Here is a 24,181-nt window from a genome sequence, read left to right as displayed (position 1 = left end):
ATTGATCAACTACAGCTGAGAGAAAATTCGCCCGTTCAGGCAGACTAAGTTCAGGCTGTATAAACATACTCACAACCAAATTTTGTTTTCTAAACTAAGGACAATCCCCATTGGGTTAAGAGCGAAGCCGGTGAGTCCATTGTCTTTGAGTCACATGTAAAGAAGAAGCCATACATCGTGTTTAACACTTCCGTTGTGTGCGCCCGCGCAACAATTGTTCTGTATGGATCATTTTGAGGCGCATGATGATGCTACGATGTAAACTAGAAGATCTGGTTTCTAGTACATACACTGTATATAAACACAAATTACTGTCTCAAGATATTTAAAGGTAATGTCAAAGTAATGCATGACCTTTGTAAAGTAATTTTAATATAATTTCAGACGTTTAGTCTGTGGAAATTTGGAATGTAATTTAATTTTATTTTCGCAGTTTCTAAAAGTAATTAGTAATGTAATTATTTATATTTTACAGTAATTTCGACATCTCTGTTTATTTTAGACGACTATGATCACTTACTGCCAGCTTTCGGAACGACACCTATTATGATATCACGGCTTAAAATATGATTTTGCTCAAAGGGATTCCACAACGATTATTAATGTCATAACACACTAACAAGAAGTAATCTCCAACTTATCTTTTTTTTTTACCGTTTTACTCTTCACATTCGCAAATACGTTAAAGAATAAACTTTATTTAAACAAAAACACTACAGCAGGAAACGAGTTTCGGTGGGCAGCGCTCACTCTACGCGGGGGGGTCAAGGAGAAAAGAATTGATACATTGAAAACACGAAGAGGTGAGTCGCACTGCATGATACAAGGGAGGGCTGACGATCGCACTAGGGATATATATTCTGCGATACAAGCCTGAAGAGCGAAGTGTAATCTGTTTGCCGGCGACCGTGCCAAGTTGCATATGAGGGCTAAAAGAAAAGATAAGGACAAATATTGTCCCATTGACCATTTTCTTGCATTTGTAGAGGTAGTGTTGATTCGTACGATGAAAAAGTTACGTAGTTTAAAAAAAAACGGATTTGTATCTTAGTAGTGAAATATTTTTACGATGTGCCGATTGCATCGCAATACTTTGCCAGTCGTAGGTACATCGATAGAGTTGAAAAAATTAGACTTGTGCGAGGGGTTCCCGAATTTATAATATGGAACCGCCACCAAAAAGCACTTCATACGTTAGTCTACGAGGCACCCTGGCATTTCAAGTTACAGGCAATTTTAAAAATCACAATAGACCAAACAGGAAAGGAAGCGAAACAGGGAGCATTTCCGGAAAATCAAATGTACGTATTTTACGACTTCTAAGACAGCAATTGCATGAGCAAGATTAGGACAGATACTGTATAACATGCTGCTTTCGCCGGCAGGAGTTTTCACGATTTTCGCCCGATTCGCGAAAAATGCGGGCCGCGACAAAGAACTTCAGACTTACCCTTTTGTGCCTGATCCTTCCACTAAACGTTCTTCATTTTCTTCACAACAGCCTCATGTGTTGAATGACCTGACTTGAGCTAAAAGGAAGCATATAGTAGAAAGTAGAGTAACTGAATCTTCCCAGAGTACCGAATACCATTCATTCTGCTTACCGGAAATTAATCCCGCAGCGTCCAGTCCTTATTGGCTGGTTTAGCACGTGGCGAAAGTTCTAAGTCAGCCATTTTGGAAACCGATTCAAAACAGCAAAAAATTATGTAAAACGTTTCTGCGCGTTACCACGTTACCACGGGTACAGTGGGTACGCACGGGTCAGAGCCCTGGGCATCGGCGAGTTAGGACCCAACGAAAAACCAGTTATTTTTTCAGCTATTTTTTAATTTTTATCATGAAGCCGTTATTCCGGTTCGCCAAAAATTGCCGGCTCGGTGTCTGGCTTCGGTTGCGCTGGTGCTGCGTTTCCAACCCTACGCCTGAGACGCTAAGCCTGATAATCGGCTTCCATCTGTTTCGAGGTTAGAAAGAGTGAAGAGACACCAAGAAGGAAGTTCCGCACCGCTCGGAACGAAGGAAAGTACTTTATTGAAAACAATCCAGTGTCACCAGAGACAAAAATGGGGATTGAAGAGCTCGCATGAGAACGAACGCTACATTGTACGCACTTCGCTTCAACCGCACAATGCAGCACTATATTAGGGATGGGTTGAAACGCGACTGCTGCGTCGACACTCGGTTCTGAAACAAAGTTTAGGAGTTTCGGTACTCCGTGAAGGCCAGAAGATATGGTCTAGCATTTCAAGGCACCGCTGGAGACAATGGCCGCTGCAGATCACGACGCGTCACGTTTCGAACCCGTGAACTAGCTCCCCCCGCAAAACTCTTGACTCTTTCTACTTTAAGGAAGCAACGCTACCTTGATTACAAGACCATAGTGCTGAATTGTCGACGTCGCCTAAAGAAGGCCAACACACAGAGCAGAAACGAGTGCTGCTTCAGCGTTCGAATAAAACTCGTGTTCAATCTCGCTTTAATATTATTTAAGTGACGTCACGAATTCAGTTTCGTTACCTAAGAACGCCAAATAGGAGGCACCTGGAGAGGAGGAAGCCACCAATCAGGGAATGCAGAGTGCCTTGTGGGAGGGGTGCTTCTCTTTCCCTCCTTCGTTTCCTCCCACAAGTTCATACTTCATGGTCCTTCAAAGCTTTTCGGCTAGGACGACGAACGCGAAGTCACTTCTATTCGGACTCACAGTGGAGATAGGGCTATCACGGGAGCTCCAGCGTATAATCTCAAGCCCCGACTTGCTCAATGCATCCTCCACCATGGCTTTAGAAAGGCGAACGCTGGGGAACACAACGTTGCCAAAAGTGTAGAACGCCGTCCCGGCAGTGCCGCACAGTATAAGGTGCCCTCCTTTGCGGATCAGGCTTGAGACGTTCCGATTAGCTTCTTGATAGGTGATTTCGTCTTGAGTTGCAGACTGCAGGCAAAGGCAGGAAAGAACGACGTCGAAGGATTCCTCGTGTCCTTTCGGAAGGACACTCTGGTTCTGAACGTCGCAGGGAATGACTTTCTTGACCGCCCCGCGTGTTCTTTCTTCGATGTCCATGGCTCCCATTTTTGCGTCCCTGCGTCAAGAGGTTGTTGGTTTTAGCAAAGTGCTTAAAACAGGTTTACAAACGGCGTGTTTATTATCCTATCCCATCCGTGGATCGAAAGTGGAGCCAATGTGCCAATACATTATGTCGCAGGGGTCAGTGTGTCATGCTATTGGATATCTCCACCCTGGTGGTTGGTTGTAAAAATGCTGTATAAAAAGTCGAGCGTACCAAGGGTAGCTGCAGGCGCGGTGCCTCTACTCGACTCTGCTTTGGTTTCATTCGACTGTCTGGCATAGAGCGACCCACAGAAGAAGGGGAATCTTCCCCATTCACCCAGCTGCTTTGACACCACCAGGGTTGTGACGGGCACCAGCATGACACTTTGTTCAGGTCATGAGGCGGAAATCTAGGAACCACATATGAGTACCCGTTAAACACACAAGTCGGAGACACACCCCAGGCACCATATAGTTGCTAAAATAATCCCATACACGTTCATAACTTTTCAGTACCTGAACGTTTGAAACCCCCAGCAGTACTCCCACAGTCCTAGAAATGCCTGCGAGTGGAGAGAACATGCTGTCCAGCGCTTGAAACCCCGAGGAAAAGTGTCCAGTCACACGTTCTCAGGGTTGTACATGCACCGCGCAGTAGCTCTTCCAAGTGAGTGATTGCGATGATTGGGGCGCCATCCACAGTCCCGTAGACAAAACGCGATAGCTTCAAGAAAGCGATTATTGAAACGACTCAATAGTCACGGACTACGTATGATACGCAGGTCCTGGCGAGTACCGATCATTTTAACATCACGCCGCTACCAATATGATTACGACATTGGCCGTTATCAAAAAGACCGAAGAACGAATCAGGGAGTAGATTGCGAACATTGTAAGCCATGCCTAGCGTTTCAAGAGCTCTCAATCACTTTGCGTTTCCACGAAATACGTATGGGGCTAAACATTGCAATCAGTAGAGCGTGACCTATTATTGATGGTCACAAAAGGATATTGGGAGGCAAAACAAGTTGCCAGTGTCAGAGACAATTTAAAGCAGAACGCTACGCTTCTTTGTTGCTTCTTGGCGGATCACGTTTACGAGTCGAGTGTTTTCTTGTGTGTTTGTTTTTACGCCTCGACAATAGATGAATACGCTCTCAGATGGCGCCGACTGAACTACCGCGTGTGGCGGCACCGGAGTCACACATGTAAAAACTTTTGCTTGTGGAGAACGGTAAGAGAATGATCGTGCTTAGCATCCAAAGGAGACTAGTTGCTATGGCCCACTAACTTAGAATTTAAGCACATTCTCTTCTCAACCTTAACCTCAGTGTTTTCATTCTAATCGGAAATTAATGTATTTGGCTGAATGGCGCAAGCAGCCGCCCGATTAGAGGAGTCCAGCCGTATCCATCCATTCATTCATCGTGCTACAGGAGGCTTCTTTACACAAAAGCAGACGAGAAGTTTATCCTCAGAGGTCGCTAATAATGTGCTACACCGGGACGTGCTCGAAACACCAATCATCTGACTTTCTTTATTCAATTACGCAAATGAGAAGCGCGAGCGCTGAGCAGTTACAATCTCAAGGACTGAGCAACTTCAGTAATAATAAAAATGGTTACAAACTTGAGCGGGTAACTGGCACCTGTCGACTTATTTGCAAGTTCAGTATTCAATTAGAATACTAAAAGCAGACATGGATATTTATGGTACGCCCTAATTCTAAAAACAAAACGAAAAACGAGTGTCAAAGATTTTTTTTACGTCACGGGTCAGGTGTTAATGTACAGATCTACGAAAACCCCTTCTCACTTGTATCCCTCCAAGATGGCCAATGGTTCGCTCATGAAAGACCAGTCCAAAGCATCTGGTGCCTTCTCAATCCACTTCTCTACTTCTTCTCGACTTCTTGGTGTCAGGTCACTGAGGACAATACTGCGGATCTTTCTTGTCGCCGGAAAGATAGTGGCAACAGTGGGCCCACACCCAACGTCCAGAAGCGTCCGCCATGACTCGGACACCGCTGTGTAAAAAGCAAGGGTGATATTGTAAAGCAGGAGAATATCTTAGAGGGGCCGGCGACGATATTGATTAGAAATATGTTCCTCCCTTTACTCAAGCTTACCGGCACTAGAGGGACACAAATATAACACAGCCCAACGCCACTAGCCAAGAAGCTTCCTTGTCAACGATTAAATTCAAGCATAAAAGTCGATATATTTTTTCGGTGTCACCTTCGCAAAACTTTATGATGAAGTTGTTGGGATAGTATTGTTGGGGTTGCCAACAATGCGATCCCCGAGATTTTGTCATCCAACATTTCGATTGCCGCAGTGACGATATTTAAAGGCTGCTGATACAGTGGACACGAGCACTGCATGAGTATTCTGTTTGGGCTCGTCACAATCGATGCCTTGACTTGTATTTACGTAGTGGCTGGTGCCCAGGGATGGGCAGTATTTCAAATACAAGTATTTGAAATACGTATTTCAAATACTTTGTGTATTCTGCATTTGTATTTAATTACAAATTGGGTAATGTATTTTACGTGTGTATTTAAATACTAAAACGTGGGTATTTCAAATACAATTGTAATTAAATACAATTTTGTGGGCGAAAATACATCCCTCAAATTTATTGTCACTGTTCAGAGCAGGAAGAAAACTACGTTCTGCACCGAATGCAGTGTCTCTCAATCGAGCACAAGCGTTTAGTGACTGTGATTACGGTGCTAGTCCAGGGCAAGAATAGTGACGAAATCGACGTTCACAGGCAGACTACCTAAATAAGTGCCTGTGGCAACTTGTGATGCTTTCCTGCCTGATTTTCATCCATATTTTTGCCTCGAACATTCTAATTATGCGGGTCGTCCAGATTTTCGTAACTGGCGCGAGTTGGAACAATCAAAAATTCTCTAGCCAGCGCTGCGCGTCTTGGTCGTCTCGGTTCTTTGTTGATCTAATGCCAAAATGTCATCGACAAAAAGAGCTGCTTGAAGCTGTGTACTTTTTTCACCTATTACGTCCAAGCTGATTACATTTTTTTGCGATTATATTTCTATTACGTGACTAGAGCCTCGCACACTAGATCCCGAGTGTGCGATGCAAAATTAATATGAGATACCCAGAAACCCGTTGCAGGTGCCCTGAAGTCGCTGACGCAAATTTTGAGGAATGTATTTGGAAAAGTATTTGGAGGAGACCAAATACATTTGGTTGTATTTGTATCTTGTATTTAAATGCTTTTTTGGAAATGTAGTTAGATTTGTAATTAAGTACATTTTTGACGAAGTATTTTGTATTTGTATTTCGATACATATTTGCATGTATTTTGCCCGTCCCTGCTGGTGCCCAATCCCTGCGTTGACGAAAATAGCCGAAGCTTAACAATGTGCGGACCTTAGCGCTTGTCGTGCGCTTTACGAACCCGATCGTGTAATATGATAAACATTCGCGGCATATAATCGGCAACAGATCGCGTGGCCACTTGACCTGACTGCGATTTGGGGGGATGAACACTATTTGGTTCCCCCTCATTTGTTTGCTACGACCACCATTTCGTGAAAAAATAGAGTTGACGCGTTTTTCGTAGGGTATGAATGCCAGAGAACATTTTGTGGTGGTATTTACTGAAAGTACAAAAACTGTTGCCTCGCCCTTTTAAGGCTTTCGCGAAATTTTACAAAAGAGCGAGCATAATTAAAAAAAAATTATTCCGTTTATGAGAATCATTTATGGGCTATGAAAAGCAATGCCTGCGTCAAGACCAGGGCACGAAATTATCTCTCGGCAGCGTGCGAACATTGAAGAAAAGAACGCTTTAAAGCGCAATCCCTTGTTATGTAGAACCGCTAGGACGATACTGGGAGTCTGCCAATTCAATGGGTCTCTATTAATATGAAAGCAACAGTTCAAGAACCTGCCCTTCCCTTAGTGTTTCGCCTTGCCTCGTGGTCTCACTGTAGTTCTTCAATCATAGCATTACTTCATACTTCATCTGCACGTCTAGGCACACATAGAAAATAAGTGTAGCAGATACATTGCAACAAGTGGACTAAAAATCAAACTATTCGCTCTTCCTCTCGTCAGCTGAAGCGTGGTGGCGCCAGTGTACAAAGAGACTCCAACCATTTCCGGTTCTGAATTAGATGGCAGGTTTCAAAAATGGTCACATATAGCACTGTCAAACTTAATTCACTCTTATTACGAAGGAATGATGAGCAAACAAATAAAAAATATACGAGAACCGGAGGTGTGCCGGGGCTAGCCAATAGATGGCATAACTGAGTTCTGTTGGCAAACAGAAAAGGGCGAATAGTCGTTGACAGGTGGAGGACGAAGTGGAGGCTCCTCCCATCTCTTCCCAGTTGAGCAGAGCGAAAGCCGGAGAGGAGGTCACCTCCTCTCTAGCCTTTGCACCGGTGAAGTGGAAAGAGGTGAGAGGAACTTCCACTTCACTCTTACCCTGTCACTGACTATAAAACAGTTTGATGTAATCCGTCTCCTTGAAGCTCCTTGAAATGTGTGTGCACTTGTTTTTTATGACAAAGTTAACTTTTTTTACATTTTACTTCGTTCCTCGTTAAAACAGCGCCGTGGCGCGTTGGGCGACGTGCGTTTAGTCAGAACGAGGAATACCTGTCTATTTGTTACATCTGTAGACGTGTCACAAAGCTATCTATATTTTATTTTATTCACTTGTCCCTTGAATTCCCACGTGGCACTTTACATTAGAGGGGCATACAGGGATTGCTGATGGACATGTGTAACAAAATAGAACAAAAACACACAGACACAACATGGAATAAGCAACAAAGTGCATTTTGATTCGTAAAAAGTGGCAAGTGCTTGTCAGAATTTCGTAATACCAGCTATGGTAACTATTCGCCCCCTTTTTTTTGGCAACACATTTATAGACGAAACTTACTGTGGTAAACCCTGCACAAATCTGAATCACGTATATTTCCTAATATTTTATTTATAATTTTATTATCTTTAGAGTGAATTAGGTCTGACCGTGCTATAAGTGGCCATTTCCAAAATATAGCGTGTATATTTGATTTCGTAAATAGTGCGAAACTCGCTGTCTATAGTTAAGAGCCGGGAGTGGTTTGGGGCTTTTTGCACAATGGCGACACCACGTTTCAACTCGCGCGAGAAAGTGCGAACAGAGTCTGGCAACTCATTCAAATAGTTGACAGACAGCTGCAGGGGAAACATGTTAAAGCAATGAATAAAGAGCAGCAGTTTACAAGAATTATTTAAGCGAAAGGAGATGTGAGGTGCGGGTGTGCAGTATACTTTGCTGTCTAAAGGAAGGTGGTGAAAATACCTGTGTAACATGGTTAGGAGTTAGGACAAATGCCAATCTGTGTTTTTTTTTAAAGAGGATACCAAGGTAGATTTTGAGTGCGGAGACGCTATACTCCGTTTCATCTTATGTTGTACCGCAGCAAAGGCTAGAAGCGCGAGCTCATAGAGTTGGCAGGTGCCCTTAATGCGCGAGAGCTTGTGCCGTCGAGATGCGCCCTAGAGCAAGAAGCTCGCGCTCGTAGCCTTTCCTGCGTTACATCATAAGGTGAAATAGAGTATAGCTGCGAAGCTATATTAGCGATAAATAAATCTTGCGGTACAATTATGGATGGCCTCTAACGTGTCTTTAATGAATAGTCGGTGAGGATTCCAAATGGATGAGGCGTACTGCAGCTGAGGTGGAGGGTGAGTAATGTGATAAACGTTTTGTTTCTTTGAAAGCGAGAAAGGTGTTGCGACGCAGAAAGCCTAGTGTTTTATTAGCCTCAGTAATGTAACTTTTTCATCAAAGATTGCTTGATAAGTGAACCCCACGGCAATTGTAAGCTGGTATTTTTCACAATGTTTTTATCAGAAAGATTGTAGCCAAAATCTTTTTAATTTAATATAATGGCAAAGCACGTATATTTTGTTTTATGCGTTAATCTGTATTTGCCACCTTTCACACCGAAATTACGTACATCGTAAATACGTTCGAGGTGTACACAGCCACGGGGATTAGCGATGTAAGAATACAGGGCACAATCAGCAGCGTATAACATAATCTGTGCCTTAATGTTCGACGGTATATACGTCATTGACATAAACTAGATAAAAAAAAAGACCCAACACGGTTACTGGGGGCCCTCCAGATTTGACTGCAATTGAGAAAGAGGATATTGTTGAAGTTGAAGTGGAAGCTAACGGAGTGTTAACAATAACGATTGAGGAGGAACCTTACGGACCGAGTTTGAAAAGTCAATAAATATGACATGAGTTTCCGTACAAAGATGAAGGTCTTTGTAGATGACGGTTACAAGTTTAAAAACTTGAGTATCGCAAGATATGGACCGTCGGTAACCGTGATGAGCTAAGAAAAGTAACCAGTAATCGACCAAATAATTTATCGTTCTTGAGTAAATATAGGCTCGATTAGCTTGATTCGAACACTGGTAAAAGAAGTGGACCTATAATTAGTGAGACAGTTCTTGTGGCAACGTTTGTAAAATAACTAATTTTCCCATATTGCCGCGCGCGCAGCTGGCCAAGTAGGCAGCGCGCTCGTGGCCTAACGGTTATCGCGCTTGCCTTTCGCGCAGAAGGCCAGGGTTCGATTCCTGGCCGCGACTACAGATTTTTCTTGACACTGTAATATGATGTTCTGGTGAATTCGAGAACCGTTTTGGCTGATTCGAAGTTAGAACGGTTCTACGCGCCGAACCTTCTACGCCGAACGATCCAGAAACCCACGAGGGTACATAAGTGATTCCGCAAGGCGAGCGGGGTTAGTTTCGCCCCAGCGTTCGACTCTGCTGCTACGCCGACTTCAGCGCCCGCGACGCTCTGTTATTATCTTTTGTACCCTTTTATTTTTGGCACAAGTTCGCCACATTAGATGTTTATTTCTTCCTGTTTATTTATTGTTTTTTTGGCCACCACCCGTGACATTTTGGTGGAGGTGCGGGGTAACCGCATGCCCGTGCAGCGCTCCCCTCCGAGTACCCGCAGTGCAAGTCCGGACAGAAGCCTCCAAGAACCCAACGAAGACCAGACCGACATCCGATCAAGTCGCCGGAACCTTAGCCTACCCCCGGAATTAGGACCCTTGCCACCCAGGACCAGGCAGACAAGGAGGACGACGATGGCCAACCAGTCGGAGACCCCGGCCGCTCCAGCCGTCGTTTACCTGCCCGTCATACCGCGGACGGCTGCTTTATTCCACGGCGAGCAATACGAAGACGTCGAAGACTGGATTGACCAGTATGAACGCGTTGCCCGCCACAATTGCTGGACCGACGAGCAGCGCCTGCACAACGTCTATATTTCGCTTGAGGGTACCGCCAAGCACTGGTACGAGATTCATGAGTCCTCTTTGACGTCGTGGAACATTTTCAAGACCGATCTCAAGGCTACGTTCAGCAACCACCACCGCCGAGAGAGAGCTCAGGACCTACTGCGAACCAGAACCCAGGGCCCCAACGAGAGCGTCATTGGCTTCGCAGAGGACGTTCTGCGCCTCAGTGCCCGCGCCGACCCTCGGGCTACCGAAGAGAAGGAACTACGAATTCTCATGCGCGCGGCGAGAGACGACATTTTCGGAGGCCTCGTCCGCAACCCGCCGGCAACCGTCAACGCCTTCGTCACCGAAGCAACAAACATCGAGCGCGCCCTCCAAGCGCGCGCTTCCCACTACCAGCGGCATCCAAGCGTCACTGCAACCGCTCTGCTTAGCGGCGATAACGTTCCTGGTACGGACATCCACGAAATCATTCGGGAGGTCGTTCGGAAGGAAATCCGCCGGTTTCTGCCAGCTGCAAACCGACAAGCGACGCACTCCATCGCCGAGGTTATGCGCGAAGAAGTTCAGAGAGCCATCCAACCAGAGGCTCCCGTCGCCGTGGCAACCACCGAGGAGCCCACGTTGACTTACGCCGCAGTGGCCTGACGGCCACCGCCTCCTCTTCGCACCTGAGTTGCGCCGCCCCGACGTCAGTCTCCTGCGCCACAACACGACAGACGCCACGACGACCAGGTCCAGTACACCTTCCAGGAGCCCCGCGTACCTCGGTCCGGTCACCTTCGCCACGACGTCCAGCTTCGCCGATGCACCGACCCCGACGTGAAAGCCTGTCACCCCTCGCTCCTCGCCGGGGAAACTAGGGGCGGCAACCCCTGGAGGTGGAGTTGCCGAGGACGACCGACGCCAAGATCCTCCACGAACGTCGGAGGGCCCCCACTCGAACGCTACCAGAGACCGAAGCGACGCTCCTGCAACGGTGAAGAATAACCTACACGTGGTTATCGACGGCCACGACGCGTCGGCCCTCGTCGACACCGGAGAAGTCTACTCCGTCCTGAGTGGGAGGCTCTCCCAACGCTTTCGGAAAGTGACGACGCCGTGGGATGGCCCACAGATACGGACCGCCGGTGGGCACCTTATCACGCCAGTCGGGATTTGCACTGCTCGCGTCGAGATCCACGGTGAGACGTGCCCTGTCAAGCTCGTCGTTCTGCAAGACAGCTCGAGAGACGTTATCCTAGGAATGGACTTTCTTTGCGAGTATGGCGCCGTCATCGAACTCGGAGAAAACCGGCTGACGCTGCGAAAACCTGCTCCAGCGCTGGAAGAACCCAAAGCGACGTCATCCGCGGTCCGAGTCCTCGCAAATCACGTGAACTTACCGCCGCGGTCGTGTTTTTGAACCCATCGGGATCGACGGGGCTTTCTGCGGCAACGTTCTGCTCGAGGGAAGCCTCCAGCTGCTTCTAGAAAGAGGGATCGGCGTCGCAAGAGGCATCGGGGAACTCCAAGACAGACACACTGTTGCACTCGTAACAAACTTCCGACAGGAGGCTCAGCACCTTACGAAAGGCACCGCCGTGGGTCACGCCGAGGAACTCATGGACTCAGCCGCAATCGCCGAAATAGCAGAAGATATCTCTTCGGGGCCACACGAGACAACGCCGCATTCGCAGTTTGACATCGATCCAGTCCTGCCTACCCCACAACGACGACAACTCAGTGACCTTCTCGCCGAGTTCAGTGAGTGCTTCTCCACGTCGTCAATGGTGCGCCAAACGACGGTTGCGAAGCATCGAATTATTACTGATGACGACGCACTTCCTTTTCATCGGTCGCCGTACCGTGTATCTGTGAAAAAGAGAGAAGTCATCTAGAAGCAGGTCCAAGAAATGCTCCACGACGACATCGTCTAGCCCTCAAGGAGTTCGTGGGCTTCACCGGTAGTCCTGGTGAAAAAGAAAGACGGGACTCTTCGGTTCTGTGTGGACTATCGCCGACAAAACGCCGTAACAAAAAAGGACGTCTACCCGCTGCCAGCATGGACGACACTCTAGACCGGCTGCGCCACGCCCGATTCTTTTCGTCGATGGACCTGAAGAGTGGGTACTGGCAGATCGAGGTCGACAAACGGGATCGCGAGAAGACTGCCTTCGTCACGCCGGACGGACTGTGGAATTTAAAGTGATGCCGTTACGACTCTGCACAGCACCGGCGACGTTCCAGTGCGTAATGAACACCGTTCTTTCCGGCCTGAAATGGAAAAGCTGCCTCGTCTATCTCTACGACGTCGTGGTATTCGCAAGCGACTTCGACGAGCACCCGAGACGTTTGCGAGCCGTGCTACAGGCTATGCAGAATGCTGGACTGACATTGAAGCCGTCGAAATGTCGGTTCGCTCACGGCGAGCTCAAATTCCTGGGTCATGTCGTGAGTGCTCATGGTGTAAGCCCTGATCCTGCAAAGACATCGGCTGTTGCTAAATTCCCGAAGCCATCAGACAAGAAAGCCGTCAGAAGATTTCTTGGGCTGTGCGCTTAGTACAGACGTTTCGTTCGCGATTTTGCCAAGATTTCTGCACCGCTCACGCATCTGACGAAGGACGACGTGAACTTCCAGAGGGGGAGGAGCAAAAACAAGCGCTCAACGAACTGAAGGAAAGACTCCAGTCACCCCCTATCCTCGGACACTTCAATCCATCAGCGGAAAGGGAAGTTCACACGGACGCCAGCAAGGACGGACTCGGCGCGGTACTCGTCCTGAGGCAAGACGGAGCAGAGAGGGTGATCGCTTACGCAAGTAGGGCACTGTCCCAGGCAGTAAAAAATTACTCAACGACCGACAAGGAATGTCTCGCTGTCATCTGGGCGTTACCCAAGTTCCGCCCGTACCTGTACGGGATCCCGTTCCGCGTTGTCACGCACCACCATGCTCTCTGTTGGCTCGCCAACCTCAAGGACCCGTCACGACGCCTCGCTCGCTGGAGCCTTCGACTCTAAGAATACGACGTAACCATTGTGCATAAGTCTGGCCGCAAGCACAACGACGCCGACTGTTTGTCTAGGGCCCCAGTCGAATCTCCTACCGAAAGCACTGACGACGACGATGACACCCGTTTTCTCGGCGCAGTTACGGATACCGACATGGGAACACTTCAACGAGACAACCCAGAACTTCGCGCTGTGATCGACCACCTTGAAGGTCAAGGAAGTTCAGTTCCGCGAGTCTTGGCCCGAGACTTGTCAAGCTTCATTTCATGGCGAGGCGTGCTCTTCAAGAAGAACTTTGGAACGAGCAACCCTGCCTGGCTGCTGGTTGTTCCGGCCAGCCTGCGAGAAGAAATCTTTCAAGCATGCCACGACGACCCGACGGTTGGACACCTCGGCTACAGCAGGACGCTCGCCCGGATTCGTGACAAGTACTACTGGCCGAGACTTTCGAAAACAGTCCATCTGTACACACGATCGTGCCATGAGTTCCAACGACGTAAGAGGCCTCCGACGAAGCCAGCAGGACTCCTGTAGCCGATACCCGCCCCGAGTACGGCCTTCCAGCAGGTCGGAATGGACTTACTTGGGCCGTTCCCAACATCGACGCAAGGCAATCAGTGGATTATGGTCGCTACCGATTATCTTACACGATACGCCGAGACAAAAGCCCTGCCATCGGGAACAGCGCTGGAAGTCGCCAAGTTTTTCGTCGAGTCCATCCTCCTTCGACACGGCGCACCCGAAATGTTGATCACAGATGGAGGATCATCTTTCATGGCACACCTGACTCAAGAGGTTCTTCGGCTCAGTCACACCAACCATTGACAAACCACCGCTTATCATTCGCAGACCAACGGACTAACAGAGTGGCTCAACAAGACAATCGCTGACATAATCTCCATGTACGTCGACGTGGAGCACAAGACGTGGGACGAGGTGTTGCCGTACGTTACGTTTGCGTACAACACAGCGGTTCAAGAAACCACGGGAGTGACGCCTTTCCAACTGGTACACGGCCGGGCGGTTACCACAATGCTCGACGCCATGCTGCTTCACGTGCCAACCGATGATGGCAACGACGACGCCCAACTGATCTCCCAGCGCGCGGAGGAAGCTCGTCAGCTGGCAAGAATCAAGATTCAAGACCAACAGCGAGTCGACGCACGCCGGTATAACCTTCGTCGCCGGGACGTCCACTTTCAACCCGGAGACCGAGTATGGGTTTGGACACCAATACGGCGCCGCGGTCTCGGCGAGAAGCTTCTGAAACGCTATATCGGACCCTACAAGACTATCCGACGCCTCGGCGATCTGAACTACGAGGTGATGCGCGACGGAACAAGAACATCATCACGCCGCCCACCACGACCGGAAGTCGTCCACGTCGTGCGACTGAAGCCGTACTACGCTCGATAGGACTGTGGACGATATGTGTTCCAAAGGACTCTTTAGTTTACCGTTCTTTTTATTTGCTTTCTTTTGTTTTTGGGTTGGATCGGGACGTAATGCCGCGCGCGCAGCTGGCCGAGTAGGCAGCGCGCGCGTGGCCTAACGGTCATTCTATCGCCGGCGCTCGCAGTGTGCGGACGGTAGGATGGCAGGCTCTGATGGAGCAGTGATAACGGCCCCCGCTGGCCGCGGTTTCTCTGCAAGTAATGACTATAAGATAATTCTGCCCCCTCTGCCTTCTGAAGCAGTCAAGCAGTCACACTCAACTCTTTATTACTGCATTGCGACGTTACCGGCAGACCGTATCGGATTGACGATTTCCGAGAAGCCTTCGAACGACTGGAACTTCTGGGCGACGTGGCGTCATTCGGCGCCTACCAAATGAATCATGTGTGGCTAGCCACCTTCCATTCAACGACAGCAAATGACCGCCTCCTCGCGTCGCAGGAAATGCTCATCAAAGGCAAGCGGTGCATTCTGATTGACCCGAAAAATTCGGAGATTCGCCTGAAGATTGACTGGGTCCCTTACCATGTATCCGACGACACGGTTCGCCGAGCCCTGGAGAAGTACGGCAAAGTGCATGAGGTAGTCCGCGAGATGTGGCGGGCCCAAGGATTCCAGGGCGTGCAGTCTACGACTAGGCTAGTCCGGATAACGCTGAAGGAGGGCGTCAACAAAGAGCGCATCCCTCACCAGCTCCGCTTCTTCGGCGGCACTGCCCTCGTCTCGGTGCCCGGCCGCGCCACGCTATGCCTCCGATGCGAGCAGACGGGGCATATCAGGAGGGACTGCGCATTCCTCGCTGTGAGGACTGCCACCGGTTCGGCCACACCAAGGCGGACTGCGTTAGGTCGTACGCAGCGGCCACGGCCGGCCCGCGTTTCGTCGAGAACTCCGACCTGGTGATGGATGAAGGAGAGGCGGAACAAGCTGCCAGCGCAGACATCCATGAGAGCACCGTACCCGGGACTTCGAGGGCCGGTGGACTGCCTGAAGCCGCCGCCGGGACCCCGTCTCCTGAGGTCGAGCGCCCTTTAGACGCTCCTTCGGAGACGTCCCGGCACAGCGACAAGGCGGGGCCCGCAACCGAGACCGAGGCCACGGACGAGCCGACCCTTGACGTGGCAATGCAGCACAGAGCGGTACAGAACTTTATGACGCCGGTCGACTCGGCCCAGGACGCTGAAGAGATGGAGGTGGCAACTACCTCAAGCAAGCGACACCTCGAACAAGAGAACAGTGCCGAGGAAGAGCTTGTCGGTAAACCGGTCCAACAACGCTGGAAAGCCAACTCGACGAAGCCCGGACGGCTAAGGCCGCCAAAGTTACGGACCCCTTCGGACAACCGAGATGAAAAGGCCTCTTAGTAGGTCAACCGTCCGAACTTTCTTCGGCGTCAAAAAGGGTCGCACCACAAATGTTACGGTATGCGCGTTTTCCTCGTTCCCCTCTCTGGCTCGTAGTTTCGTGTGGGCGGGTTTTGAGGGCGTGTCACTTATATATGCTCATGATGGGACAGTTAAAATTTGTAACATTTAATTGTGTTCGTCTGATAGATCGTAAACGAAAACAATGGGTCTTAAATGAGCTGCTGAACCTAAATGCAGATATTGTGTTTTTGCAAGAAACGAAGCTTGCCAGCAGCTCACAGGTACAAGAAATGGTTTGCTTTCTGGAGCGACACTTCAGCTTATTTCATTCAAACGCTATCGCTCGTAGCGGAGGGGCGGCTATTCTTATCCGTAAAAAAAGTGCTTTCAGTATCCTACCAGAGTGGGAAAGTGATAAGAACTGCCGGATCTGCGCAGTCGAACTGCTGTTTCATCGCGAACTGCACAAAGTAGTCTGTGTTCACGCCCCCAATTCGCCCGTCGACCGTAAATCTTTTTTTATTAGTCTGCGGCAATACTTAGACACGCCGGCGAACACGATACTAGCGGGTGATTTTAACTGTGTCTTAAACGCAGGAGACTGTTCAAAATGGTATAAAACCGACTCCAGCCTTGGAGAGCTAAGGAAACTCTTACGGGACTTTGACCTTCAGGACGTAAGAGAGATGGTGACGGCACCGACCCCCGGCTATACCCATTGGCAGGGAAATTGTCATTCGCGTCTGGATCGAGTGTACGCGATAAGTGAATGCCTGACAAGTGCCGAAGCATACGCGGTCACCCCCGTTGCATTCTCCGATCACGCATTGGTATCGGTTAGATTGGGTAGAACTAGACCCAAAGCAAAAAAAGACTCCGGGTGGAGTACATGGAAAATGAATGAGAGTTTGCTTGAAGATGAGCCACTTGTTGAAAAAATTAAGGAAGTTGTTCGTGAAACAAACGAAGCTTGCGTAGTCGACGCAGTTAGTTGGGAACTTTTTAAAGAAGAAGCAAAATTAATTATCTTTAGGTACAGCCAAGATAAAGCTGCACGCACGCGAGCAGAGAAGCGCGCATTAGAAGAGACACTTTCCATTTTGATTCGCGAAGAAAACTTAAGTCCTGGCCTGTTCACCAGTGATATTCGTGAGTGCAAGGCGAAACTGTTTACGATTCTGGAGAAGGAATATCAAGGTGCAATGGTCCGATGTCGGCTGCATTCCTTGCATCAAGAGGAAGAGCCAGTAAAAATTTTCAAAACTAAAGAGCGTCACCACATTCGTAACAATAAAATAACATCACTACAAACCGAGGACAAGATCGTTTCAGAGCAGAGCGATATTGAAAAGGAACTTGTGGACACGTTCTCAGAGCTGCTAAGTGAGCGTGAACATGCCGACGAAATAACTTTAGAGAAGTTTCTTCAAGTAATGCCTGAAATTCCTCGTGACATCTCGGAAAAAATAAACGGGGAAATTACATACGCGGAATTAGAGACCGCGATTAAAGAACTGAAAGCTGGAAAATCTCCGTTAGTGGACGGACTAGGGTCGGCTTTTTATAAGAAGTTTTCAAGCCTCTTAACTCCGATGCTTCGCAGCGTTTACGAAGACATTCTAAAAAGAAACTTTCTCCCTCCATCGATGCGTCAGGCACTGACCGCTCTTATTCCGAAAAAACACGCGGCCTCCTGCGTTACAAATGCGGACAACCTCAGGCCAATCAGCTTACTCACGACGGATTACAAGATTCTTGCGAAAATTCTGACTAAGCGCCTGGATTAAGGTTTAGGTATTATTGTAGGAGACCATCAGTCTTATGGGTTCAAAAACAGATCCATTACATCAAACGCGCATACAATGAGAATTATCTGTGGGACAGCGGAGGCGCAACAACACCCCATAGCAGTCCTCCAAGTAGACCTAAGCAAAGCTTTTGACAGGGTGTCACACTCTTATCTATTCGCTCTGCTCGAACGCTGCCGCCTGGGAGATCGACTAACTAGATACATTAAAATGTGCTATAAAGACATAAGCACTCGATTATTAGTTAACGGGCGCAAGACTGCCTCTATCCGGGTAAAATCCTCAGTCAGACAAGGGTGTCCAATGTCACCGCTATTGTTTGCCTTATACTTAGAGCCCCTGTGTAAAACAATAACAGCCGATACGTATATCCAGGGCGCGAATCTAGGCGAGCTTCCAACTAAGATGCTTGCGTATGCAGACGACGTCGCCATTGTATGCACTTCTAAACGAGAGTTGGAGTTCGCTGTGAAATATAAATGAGTTCTGTAGCATATCAGGGGCAAAAATGAACACCTCAAAATCAACTGGGTCTTGGCTAGGCCCATGGGCGACTACACTTAAGTGCTATATGGGCATGAACTGGTCTTGCTCAGTCACTAATTACCTCGGGGTTGGGCTTGAAACTGAACAGATAAGTACGGGCCGGGATAGAATTCATTTAAAGAGCGTACAGGGGAAAATGAACCAATGGTACGGACGATACCTCTCTTTGTTTAACAGATCCTTTGTTTGCAATTCTGTCTTTTTTTCTAGCGTATGGTACGCCGCACAAATCGTGCCTTCTCGTTCATCAGACATTCACAAATTCCATAGACTTTGTGCCACCTTCATTTGGCAATCATTGTTTGAACGTACGCGCAGAACTAATTTGTTTTTGAATCTTTTCAAGGGAGGGCTGGGACTCGTTAATTTAGAGTTGAAATTAAAAGTCCTACGGTTTTTGTTTTTCCGGGACCAAGTGAATCCGGGGACGGTACGGTCTTTTAAATGTTTAGGAGGGCGGTACCTGGCAGCCTGGCAAGTGAGTACGGTGGAGGCTTCTCCGAGAGCTCCTGTACTTAGATTTTACAAGGAGATCGAAGACACGATCGATTTCTTCCAAAGCCGTTTTTCCTGGGACTACCTCATGCAGGTGAAAAGGAAAACTCTTTACTGGGATACCATCGATCTCGCAATACCGCCTCCGTTGTATCGCTCCCCACACGGATCCCCAGGAGTATCGCCTGTATTCAAACGTTTGCGGAAGTATCCCGCAAAAACAAGCACCAAGGATTTTTTTGTTAAATTCCATATGGAAGTTCTACCCGTGAAGACATGGCTCGAAGGCAAAGGGTTCTCTGTGCCGTGGACCACTAATTGCGCATTGTGTCCCTTCCCGGAAACTTTACATGTGTTCATGTACTGTACAAACGCTGAGATATTTTTTTGGTCGGAGCTCGGCCACGCGTTCAGCATAGACACACGGCCGGACTGGAATACTATGGAGTTTCTTGAAATCCAAGCTGGCGATAACAAAAAATGTGTCGAAGTGCTTTTTCTACTCGGGCTGCACGCGATCTGGAAGTCTCGAGTGGACCATTTAATGGTGGCTGAGAAGGGCAAACCCGCTTGGAACCACTTTGTCGACGGCTTTGCTTACACCAGCAGCGTGCTGGAGCACACTGAAATGTCTGACTTTGAGCAGTGGCCCGCAATGAAATCCTGTTTAAAAATGTACATGGCAAAAAGAGCCAAAAATATAAATAGACACTATAATTTGTGAATGATCATTACCCCTTAATCAAGTGTGCTGGGCCATGCTAGTGGCATTTTAGAAAAGTGCTGTCCATATATGCTTCTTCCTTCTGCTGTTGCCAAGTTGGCGGCTTTTGTTTTGTAAAGAAACACGCTGGTATACAAAAAAAAAAGAAAGAAAAAACAAAAGCGCGCGTGGCCTAACAGTTATCGCGCTTGCCTTCCGCGCAGAAGGCCAAAGTTCGATTCCTGGCCGCGGCTACACATTTTTGTTGACACCGTAATGTGATGTTCTGGTGAATTTGAGAACCGTCTTGCTTAAATCTAGGTTAGAATGTTCTACGCGCCGAACCTTCTACGCCGAACGATCCAGAAACCCACGCTCGCCACATTAAACGTTAAACATTAAGTTCGCTACATAAAACGTTTATTTCTTCCTGTTTATTTATTGTTTTTTGGCCACCACCCGTGACAATATTTCCACTCTAGATGGTACATCTAGAGGGACAATATTTCCACTCTAGATGCTACATCTAGACAGGATGCTGGAATAACCTACAAAGAAGGGTGCTAGAACGTGGTTCGATTAGTTTGAGCACTTGAGTTGATATCTCGTCTGGGACTAGACCGGTGTTTTTAGGAAGGTTATCTATAAGTATCTTAATTCCAGACGGCGTTATACATATACGGTTAACTTCGGCTGTGATTGTGCGATGAGGCATCAAATGACTGAGGTTCGGTCTCGGTATATTTAATTGAACGGGGATGGAGAAGTGGTCGCTTAGGGGCTCAAGGATTTCATCAGCTGCGGAACACCCAGGATTGGTGGTCAAAAAAGGCTCATTGTGGCAGACTGACTAGTTGATTCGTTAATCATTTGAGAAAGTGATTACGCATTGCACATGTCAACAAAAAATCAGGCCTTAGCGGGAAGACAATACAATAAATCAGACGGTGTTTGAGCGGGTGAAGCAGACGTTAGAAGTTCAGGGTAATTAAAATCACCGATGAGTATATATATGACCATGTCGTTAGAAAGCACCTGCTCAAGTGATTCTAAATATTTTTGAAGAACGGCTATTAAATCAAGAAGGTCGGATGGCTAGTTACAAGCAAGAAGTATCACAAAAGTCGAGGCCATTTTTATTTATACTTAAAGTGCTTCGCAATCTCACAATACTCCTCTTTTTGAACATACAGTGCGTTTTTGTAGCTTATTGCAGGCTTCAAATAGAAGGCCAAGCTCCTCCCGGCAAGCCCTCCACCCTTTCCACTTTAGAGGATTGAAGCAAGCGAAGGCTGAAGAGGAGGCGAGTGGAGAGGAGGAAACGATCAATCACGGCAAACAGAGAGTTTTATGGAAAGGTTTTGTCATGCTAGTCTAAGGGTGCAACAGGCCCCAGCGTGATGGAATTAACTCGTCCCAAGTGCGAACTTTGCACAAACATTGTGCTCGTCTTAGTGAAATGTGAAAAATTACGAATGTTGTGCTTCAGCTAATCGTGCCATGCCTTTAAAGTGTGTCGTGTATGAAACAGATGGCGCATGCCATTAAATAATAATTTTTAACCTTTACCGCGAAAATAAATCATAATAATTGGCGCCAACGGTTCTTACGAGGGCGATTCGATAAAAAAGGGAAATTTTTTTGTATAAGTAATTCTAATACAAATAGAAGCTTATTTTTTATTTTTATTGTTTTACTACTTTTCCACATGAGTTATTTTCTTATGCAGATTACAAAAAAAAAAAAAGATAAACTGAGAATTTTAGCGAGTAACAAGAATGGCCGACCAAAAAGCATGCTCCAGGATTAAACATCGGTCAGTTATGAAGTTTTTGTTTTCTGAAGGGTGCAAACCTGTTGAAATTCATAGGAGAATGTCAACTGTGCATGGTGCCATATGCTTCAGCCAAAAAAATGTCTACAAGTGGGCTAAATTGTTTAAAGAAGGACGGATCAGTGTTGAGGATTAAGAGAGGCCTGGGAGGCCTACAAAAGTGAGATCTCCTGAGGTGATCGAATCAGTCAATGACCTCATTCAATCTGACAGAAGAGTGACAGTGGATGGCATTGCAAGGACTTTAAGCTTATCTGTGGGGACAGTACACAAAATTGTCCATGATGACTTTGGATACTCGAAGGTCAGCAGCCGGTGGGTGCCAAAGATGCTTACTGCGGAGCACAAACAGAGGAGGATCGAGTTGTGTCGGCAGTGTCTTTCCCGCTATGAGAAGGATGGTGATGAGTTTCTGAAGAAGATGGTCGCACCCGACGAGACATGGGTTTGGCGCAATGAGCCTGAGTCTAAACGACAGTCCATGGAGTGGAAGCACGCTGGCTCTCCAGTGAAGAAGAAGTTCAAGTCCCAGCGGTCCACTAGGAAGGTGATGCTCACCGTTTTTTGGGATATGCAAGTTCCAATCACCATTTCATTCCTTGAAAAAGGAAGCACTGTGAACAGTGCCAACTACTGTGAACTGCTGAGGCAGGTCAAGAAAGACATGAAGAACAAACGCAGAGTTCATCAGTCAAAAGGAATCATCTTGCATCATGACAACGCAAGGCCTCACACAGCAGCCCTAACCGTGCAGACCCTCAACGGGCTGGGCTGGGAACTGCACCCTCATCCCTCTTATACCCCAGACCTTGCCCATTCAGACTTTCACCTGTTTGGTCCCTTGAAAGGGTTCACGAGAGGCACGAAGTTTGAAAGTGACGATGAAGTCAAGAGTGTTGGGAGCGACTGGCTGAGACATCAGTCTAAAGATTTTTACGGAAGCTTGTGCACAGACGGGAAAAGTGTGTGACACTGCTGGGAGACTACATAGAAAAGGAAAAGTAAGCTCCTATTTGTATTAGAAGTCGTTATGCAAAAAATTCACTTATTTATTAAATCACCCTCGTATTTTTTGGGGGGTAAACTCGAGTTCTATGTACTTACGAGAGTTAAATATATAATGAAGCTCCCTCTGGTAGAATAAGCGCATGCCAACGTTTGTTTGTTGCAGCTCCGAGTACTCTCGGGGCAGGAAGTCGCGAAGGTAGTGTTCTTTCATTTCCTCGTTGTTCATTGTGGTTTTGGGTACGTCGAAGCAACGTTGAAGGTCAATTCCAGTTTTGGACCTGAAAAATAAACTTAACGATGGAACAGTTGCAGAGAAAATGAAGAGCGAAAAAACAGTCAAAATATGTGTAAACATATTAACAAAAAAAAATCATGACGAGCCTTTTGAAAGAGGGTTGCTGCTTCGAGACACACATGTAGTCTATATCGTCAAAAGTGAAACCGATCAGGTGCAGTTAAGACTAATATTAAACGTTTAACGAAACAAACAAAAAAAAGCAGTTTTGTACTGCTTTTTTCCCTCCTCCCTCTCTTCTTGCTTGAAGAGGAATAAAGAAACTTGAAACTTGAAACTTGAAACTTGTGGCTGAAACTAAAAGAAAAAAAAAGAAGTACCGCCCATCCTGTGGCGGCGGCGCGACTGACCCCAAGTAGCGCGCTACCGGCTCTTTTCAAAGGTCAAGGCCCTGAACCCAAACAAGTGCCTACAAGGTGTGGGCTCTGCACATTGTCCCTGCCAATAGCAGTGCCAGCGCAGCGGTGTGACGTCACAGCCGCGTGTTGGTGCATGCGAGATCAAGTCGTCTGCTTCCTGCGCTCGAGTTGTGGTGACGTCAAAACGACGACGAGATCTGATCGTCCTTGTTCGAATGGAGGGTGATAAGACCTCATTGCTAGACGCCTCGAGGTCTAACCACTATTTTTTTATTTTAATAAGGTAATAAGAAATCGGTATTCTGACGTCACTGCAACCTTAGTGAAAAAAAGCAGACAAACTTGCGTTCGGCATGCAGGTGCTGTGTTCAGGGATGTTTCAAACCAAAACGCACTATGACGTAAAGGAATGAAGCCAAACCCGTTACATGCACTGGAATAAATTTCCGACCTGTTGTCGTTTAACTCTTGGCCACAAAACAATGACAGCTTGTTTTTAGAGCGCAGCTCTTAGGGGCCCGTTCCCGGCTTGAGCGGCGTCGGCGTCGGCGTAACCAAGGTCATCCCAAGGTCACGTGACCCCTCCCAAGGTCATCTCAAGGTCACGTGACCCCACGTGACCCCCTGAAGGTCACGTGACCCCTAAGGTCACGTGACCTTGGGGGTCACGTGGGGTCATCTTGGGATCACGTGACCCCCAAGGTCACGTGACCCCTTCCAAGGTCATCTCAAGGTCACGTGACCCCAAGATGACCCCAGGTGACCCTTTAAAGGTCACGTGACCCCCAAGTCACGTGACCCCTCTGAGGTCACGTGACCCCCGAGGTCACGTGGTCTCCTCCCCGAGGTCACGTGACCCCTTCCAAGGTCATCTCAAGGTCACGTGACCCCAAGGTGACCCCCCAGGTCACGTGACCCCTCTGAGGTCACGTGACCCCTCCAGGTCACGTGACCC

At 47.8% G+C, this 24,181-nt stretch overlaps 1 protein-coding gene across 1 annotated transcript; it reads right to left on the bottom strand.

Moving 5' to 3' along the window:
- Positions 1-2,650: 2,650 nt before the first annotated feature.
- Positions 2,651-22,798, bottom strand: LOC120838411 (nicotinamide N-methyltransferase). Its single transcript, XM_040208329.2, has 3 exons — positions 22,669-22,798; positions 4,868-5,078; positions 2,651-3,083 (listed from the first exon to the last, which is right to left on the bottom strand). Exons 1-3 carry the CDS (start codon positions 22,796-22,798, stop codon positions 2,651-2,653), a joined length of 774 nt encoding a protein of 257 aa, XP_040064263.2.
- Positions 22,799-24,181: the final 1,383 nt, after the last annotated feature.

Source organism: Ixodes scapularis, unplaced genomic scaffold (assembly GCF_016920785.2).
Source record: "Ixodes scapularis isolate PalLabHiFi unplaced genomic scaffold, ASM1692078v2 PGA_scaffold8__174_contigs__length_109621045, whole genome shotgun sequence".
Classification (NCBI taxonomy): domain Eukaryota; kingdom Metazoa; phylum Arthropoda; class Arachnida; order Ixodida; family Ixodidae; genus Ixodes; species Ixodes scapularis.
Note: the sequence above shows the minus strand (reverse complement) of the source record. Positions and strands in the feature narration are given on the sequence as shown.